We start from the raw sequence: 7,500 nt of genomic DNA on the forward strand, positions 1-7,500 counted from the left end.
TAAGATCAGCAACAACGTTAAAATAGATCTGTCATATACAATCTATGAAGAGAGACTTATATTAAAAACATTCGCTTCAAGATTGAACTTCAGAAGTTCCACCTATTCAACTGCCTGATTAGTCCTTTAAATAAGAATAAAGCTCTTCTCCCCTATATAATAAATAGCAAGAGTCTGGCTATATATATATATATATATATATATATATATATATATATATATATATATATATATATATATATATATATAAAATGTGTGTATATATATATTATATAAATGTGTGTGTATATATATATATGTATATATATATATATATATATATATATATATATATATATATATATATATATATATATATATATATATATATATATCGCTCCTGTCACGCTCACTAGCAGGGAAAGAGGAAGTAGTCATACCCTGGTTAAGAGGGGATACCCCGAGAGGTACACTCTGAAACCACAAATTGCCGAAACTGCCGTGTTGTAGTTAAGAAAGGTGGAGTGGGTGAGAAGGATTGAATCTGTACTTTAAGGACTGCTTATCTGGCCCTGTACAGCAGGGGAACCCTACTCTCTACAGGACCTCCACGGTTGTTTTATGCTGTTCATTCGGGAGCATTTAACATTTCACAATGCGCATTGTTCCAAGACGACCTTGATTGTTCGCTTACTGTTTGATCATCACTGTCGAAACACTCGCAGAATAAGAAAGTCTTCAGTTTCCTCTTGAAGGCATTAGTATCTTGTTTTGTTAAGTTTTTATAAACATGGAAAATAGCCCAGTGAGGAAAGGAAATAAGGAAAAACCAAATGTTTTAAGAACAGTAACAACATTAAAATAAATAATAGGAAATATTTATTTTAATGTTGTTACTGTTCTTAAAATATTTGGTTTTTCCTTATTTCTTTTCCTCACTGGGCTATTTTCTATGTTGGGGCCCCTGGGCTTATATCATCCTGCTTTTCCAACTAGGGGTGTAGCTTAGCAGATAATAATAATAATAATAATAATAATAATTGTTCGGATGTTTCGCGGCATACTTAAATGCTCTGGAGCCTATAGTAGACACTTAGCCGTCATTTTTGACGTTCGCGTAAACTATTATTTGAATAAAACACCAACGCTTTATACTTTTCCATTTCCAGATTCCAAATCAACAACACTACCCCTCACCAGGTCCAGTTTGTTAAGAAGCCAGCCTACACTATCATGGCTCTTTTGTCACTACTGGGAGATCAAGTTCTGAGCCATTCGCAAAGCTTCGTGGATAAAAGGTGAGAGAATTATGTGGACTTATATCGGGTCTTTTTAGTGTTCAGTTTAATTATTGTTGCCGACTCTCTCTTAAGGGTAGAAGAGACTCTTTAGCTATGGTAAACCGCTCGTCTAGGAGGACACTCCAAAATCAAACAATTGTTCTCTAGTCTTGGGTAGTGTTATAGCCTCTGTACCATGTCTTGGATTAAAGTTCTCTAGCTTGAGGGTACACTCGGGCACACTTTTCAATCTTGTTTCTCTTTCTCTTGTTTTGTTAAAGTTTTTATAGTTTGCATAGGAGATATTTATTTAAATGTTATTGTTCTGAAAATAATTTATTTTTTCTCTTTCCTTTCCTCACTGGGCTATTTTCCCTGTGGGGGCCCCTTGGCTTATAGTATCCTGCTTTTCCAACTAGGGTTGTAGCTTAGCAATTAACAGCAACAATAATAATAATAATAATAATAATAGTAATAATAATAATAATAATAGTAATAATAATAATAATAATAGTAATAATAATAATAATGCTCGGCGTCAATGACCTTCGATGTCAGGATGCCAGAAAACTTCAAATCAATCAATCAATCTCTCGTAATGCAAAACTGTGGAGTCACATTTTTTTACTTTTTTCATGAAAAAAAAGGGTGTTATAGATTTTAAAATAAATATGATAAATTATTGCCATCTTTCTTCTTCTTCTTCTTCTTCTTCTTCTTCTTCTTATTATTATTATTATTATTGTTGTTGTTGTTGTTGTTGTTGTTATAGATTTTAAAATAAATATGATAAATTATTGCCATCTTTCTTCTTCTTCTTCTTCTTCTTCTTCTTCTTCTTCTTCTTCTTCTTCTTCTTCTTCTTCTTCTTCTTCTTATTATTATTATTATTATTATTATTATTATTATTATTATTATTATTATTATTATTATTATTATTATTATTATTATTATTGTTGTTGTTGTTGTTATAGATTTTAAAATAAATTGATAAATTATTGCCATCTTTCTTCTTCTTCTTATTATTATTATTATTATCATTATTATTAGTATTATAATTATTATTATTATTATCATTATTATTAGTATTATAATTATTATTATTATTATTATTTTTATTGTTGTTGTTGTTATAGATTTTAAAATAAATATGATAAATTATTGCCATCTTTCTTCTTCTTCTTCTTCTTCTTCTTCTTCTTCTTCTTCTTCTTCTTCTTCTTCTTCTTCTTATTATTATTATTGTTGTTGTTGTTGTTGTTGTTGTTAATCATAGTCTACAGAGACTGGTGATTTATATGAGTGGTCCCAGGTTAAATTATTATTATTATTATTATTATTATTATTATTATTATTATTATTATTATTATTATTGTTGTTGTTGTTGTGGTTGTCATTGTTGTTGCTGTTTAAATTACTTCAATATATCTTTCCTGTGTTGAAGTCTCCCATCTGTTTAGTCTATTTTTCTATTTGTATTTTACAGTTGCTCTTTTCATATGAATAAAAACAGTAATTAAAAAGTATTTATTCCATGGTTATTCAAGTTTTTCTTACTTTTGAGGCAATTAATTTTAATAATTAAAAAATTTTTTTATAGTTTTTTTTATCTCTTGAAGCTGTAGGGTAAAGAAAAAAATCAAATAACTTAGAATTAATTTTATTTATTAAATCATGACAAAAACATCGGCAATAATTCACGTAAGGAAATTGTATTGGTAAATAATCGTGAAAGTTGTTTATAATCTGAAAATAATTCATTATAGTGGCAGTTTTTTCAGGAGAGAAAATGCCAATTACAATGTTTATAGGTCGTTTAAAAGAAAATGCATTCTATTATCTAAACAGCAAAATAATGATATCATCGTAACCAGAATATATCTCTCCCCACAGATTATCAGTTTTATCAACATGCAGGAATTGCTTTGCGGCGAATTCGGTCGACCGGGGATCCGTCCGAGATGCGAAAAGAGGATTTGATGCTGCGAGATCAATCGGAATTGACAATCAATCTCCGAGATTGGTTATAAAGACGGGAACCATCGAGGAAGATCCAACGGCTGCAACTGGGAGCCGTAAATCGTCGGGTAAGGGACGAGAGGAAACTGAGAAACGGCCACTGGACAAAATCAGTGAAAGTGGTGTTTCTCATCAAATGTAGGAGTAGAGATGCAATATACCAACACCCAGAAAATAAATGTATATTTACGAAATAACACCATCTTAATAAGCAGAACATTATTATATTTTCAGGTCCTAAAAATAAATCGGAAGAGCTTGATAACAGGAGACTGGACGAACATTACGAGAACTCAGCCGCTCAATTATTCGCATCGAATAACAAAAGAACGTCGGCGACTGGCTATTCCCCCGGGCGTTCGGGAACACAATCAGACGAAGATGAATATTTCAGTTACTCTCTTACGTCAGACGGAAGATCAGGGATGCTGGGAAGTTCTGTAACATCACAAGAATGGGGAAAAACAAAGTCTGATGGTTCTGGTGTTGGAGCGCTGTGGGAAGCCACTCTTGTCGTTTCATCTTCAAATGGAACAGAGAAAAACAAAGATGAAATCGTGAAATTGAAGATTTCCTTTGCTCTGCCTAAGTTTTTAGTTGGGAGTGAGTATTATTATTATTATTATTATTATTATTATTATTATTATTATTATTATTATTATTATTATTATTATTATTATTATTATTATTATTATTATTATTATTAAAAGTCTCGCACGTATAAATTACACAGCAAAACTGCTTATGGAAATTTTCAAAGATGCTACACTTATGTATGCTTTTGTATATTAAACGTTCATATAACTTGTCTTACTCACACGTAACTAGTAATTCTCTCTCTCTCTCTCTCTCTCTCTCTCTCTCTCTCTCTCTCTCTCTCTCTCTCTCTCTCTCTCTCTCTCTCTCTCTCGTTACAGAGAACCTTAGCATGGCAACCTACCGACTCGGTGCTGACGTAAAGGGTCCTTATGAAGCTTGGTTGGAACTGGGTTCTCCGATCGAACCCAACCGGACAGAATTGGCTTATATCAGGTCATTCGAGGTAAATAAGAGCTTTTTTTTTTTTTTTTTTTTTTTTTTGATAAAATGACAATAAATTATCATAGAAAATTTGTAAATTGTAGTTTACTTATAAAAAAATATTGCATGCCTTTATGTTGAAATTAACATTAGTAGTTTTTATTTTTTTCTACGTCACTGAACTTAGTTTGTTCACATGTTCATGATTTCGTTCTCTATGTCGTTTTTATTTCGTGTATAGACTAATATTGTTTTCTCACTTTAGCTCCCTTTGGATTTTGTAATTGTCGACAATGGTCAAGTTAGTGAATAATGCATAAGAATTATTAACAGATCATGGGCTAACAAGATAAAATAACTGAGTTATTATTATTATTATTATTATTATTATTATTATTATTATTACTTGCTGAGCTACACCCCTAATTGGAAAATCAGGATGCTATAAGCCCAAAGTCTCCAACAGGGAAAATAGCCCAGTGAAGAGAGGAAATAAGGAAATAAACATCGAGAGAAGTAGGTGGAGATTAGTTCACCAAACTTTCATCTGGGCCCCACAAGGCACTAGAAGAGTTTAAAGACCAGACATACAGTACATGGCTGAGGACTATGAAGCGTGAAGTAGGAGATTATGAATGGAAAAGTATTGATTTAAAAGCTCAAGATAGAAAGGACTGGCGAAATCTAACCCAAGACTGTTTGCGTCAGTAGGCGTAGGGGAAGATGATGATGATGAAGTACTTAGATGAGTGAAGTACAAAAATAAGTTCAGAAAATACAAGATGCTTCAAGCAGCACACAAGGGTGATGCTTCAGGCTGTCTTGACATACTAATAGTCAAGTGGATGGTAATAGCCAGGGTTCAAAATTTCTCCCTAGCGGGCCAGAGTCAATTTTCGAATTGGCACAAGAACTATCGTTTTCATTTCCGGAATATCGCTGGGGGAAACATTATTTCTTGGAGACAATTTTGATGCCCTAGTCCAGGATGGCTAAAATCCATTTCTTCTTTTCATGGTTATTAAATGCTAGTGTACGCGACCCGTAAAAAAAGACGGGTAAATCTATAGGTGGATATATACACACACGCAGACTCAACTCTTCCCACCTTTCTCCCTCTCCTCTCGGGGTACCCCCTCTCATCAGGGTATGGCTACTCCTCTCCCCCTACTTGAGGCAGCAATGTCGTTGAGCGTGACCGAAAAGATATGTATATTCTTCTATTAACGTGACCTCTCTCTCTCTCTCTCTCTCTCTCTCTCTCTCTCTCTCTCTCTCTCTCTCTCTCTCTCTCTCTCTCTCTCTCTCTGGTATAAGGACAACTGCTTTGGAAATAATAGGTCAAACTTTACTGCTTAATATGATTTAGTCTGTGTTAAAGAGTGTATGAATATCTCCAAAGATTATTATTATTATTATTATTATTATTATTATTATTATTATTATTATTATTATTATTATTATTATTATCATCGGAGCTGAAAATAATGGCTGCTTCATCTGCATTAAGATTATAGAAAACTTTTTTCCCTATGATTAATTCTCTCTTCAGCATGTATCTGAACTTACCCAATTTTTTTCATTTTTTTTTTTCAATAATGCAACGTTTCGATAATTCCAGAATTATTATCCTCCTTTCCCACCATTATCCCTACATTAAGGGATCGGTTGCCTGATGCACCCTCTCCAATGCCTTCAATCAAAGGCATCTTCTTCCACCAAACGTCACCTCTTGCCATTTAATTCTCTACCTCTCTCTCCAGATCTTCTCCCCTAAACAGGTTTCGAGAATCAAGAAACATAGCGTCTTTATTTGCTCTACAGGATGCTGATAAAGCTGATGTTAGTTTTTTTTCTTTACAGGGTGCTTCCCGGGACGGTCCTAGGCTGTTGCAGGCTGTTCCTCCTACCTTAGACTTTAAGGCAAACTTGACCATGCCAGGTGTTCTCTTCATCGAGCTTTGCGAACAGGGTCAATCAAATCCCGGACAGGTGAGCCATTTTTTTCCAGCGTTGTCGGTCCTTATGTCGTTATTATTATTATTATTATTATTATTATTATTATTATTATTATTATTATTATTTTTATTATTATTATTATTATCTAAGCTACAACCCTAATTGGAAAAGCAGGATGCTGTAAATCTATGGACCCCAACAGGGAAAAATAGCCCAGTGAGGAAAAGGAAACAAATAGTGTGTGAAACTTTCTAAGGCTATGGCGTGGAGGGTTACCAATTTTGTTATGATAATCATATTTACGCCAAGGAGTCTATTCAAATAGGCTTAATTTTTCGAGTTTTCGTTTACCGATATGTCGGCAGGTGAGCCCTTTTCCCCAGCGTTGTCGGTCATTATGTCTTTGAAATTTACGATATATCTTTCTCCTTTGATTAGCAAGTTTCCAAATATGGTTGTATGTTAGCTAATGATAATAATAATAATAATAATAATAATAATAATAATAATTATAATAATAATAGTAATAATAATAATGATAATAATTAATAATTATTAGTAATAATTGATGATTAATAATTAATAATTAATGATTAGTAATTAATAATTAATAATGATAATAACAATAATGATAATAATAATCAATAATAATAATAATAATATGTCGGCACTTGATTCTGTGAGGCGAATCGATATACATGAGAATATAATAAAAAATAATTTTATTTTCTCGAGTATCTATTTTATCTTTAATCTTTATGTAGATACAAGGAATGCCCATAAATGATAAAACAAGCTTATAATATAAATAACCTGTTTTTAATGTTTATTTATCAAACGAGTTTTTAAACTAAAAATGGTGCATGTCTTCGTTTTCTTTTTAAAACGACGAATATAATGACAGGATCACGAATACTCTAGTTATTAAGTTTTTCCAAAAAAACATTAATAAATTGATTGAAGATTAATTTTCTCGCGGAAAAATGTAGACGCTGACTTCGACAAGTATGTAATTAACAGTTTCCCGATTTTCACCTTATATGAAGCAATCTACTAAGATATTTGGAACAAAGAGTATAACTTTTGCCACTTGGACTTCGTTGACAATTGATTTTCAAAAAGATCATGCAATATGATTTTGTTATTTATGAAAAATGTTGCGAGAAGTTAATGACTTTTTATTAAGTACAAGAAATATGATTTTATGTACAATTTTGTATAAAGTTAATGATTATTTATTGCA

The 7,500-nt window shown here is 32.0% G+C and overlaps 1 protein-coding gene across 1 annotated transcript in view; it reads left to right on the forward strand.

Annotated features, from left to right (window-relative positions):
• The window catches only part of Idua (alpha-L-iduronidase), a 42,982-nt gene that overhangs the window by 12,922 nt on the left and 22,560 nt on the right, over window positions 1-7,500 (forward strand). Inside the window, exons 8-12 of the mRNA XM_068385103.1 lie at window positions 1,149-1,277; window positions 3,153-3,346; window positions 3,513-3,881; window positions 4,196-4,320; window positions 6,162-6,290. Coding sequence (XP_068241204.1) covers window positions 1,149-1,277; window positions 3,153-3,346; window positions 3,513-3,881; window positions 4,196-4,320; window positions 6,162-6,290 — 946 coding nt within the window. The remainder of the gene's footprint in view (window positions 1-1,148; window positions 1,278-3,152; window positions 3,347-3,512; window positions 3,882-4,195; window positions 4,321-6,161; window positions 6,291-7,500) is intronic.

The sequence above is a fragment of the Palaemon carinicauda genome, chromosome 13 (genome assembly GCF_036898095.1).
Source record: "Palaemon carinicauda isolate YSFRI2023 chromosome 13, ASM3689809v2, whole genome shotgun sequence".
Classification (NCBI taxonomy): Eukaryota; Metazoa; Arthropoda; class Malacostraca; order Decapoda; family Palaemonidae; genus Palaemon; species Palaemon carinicauda.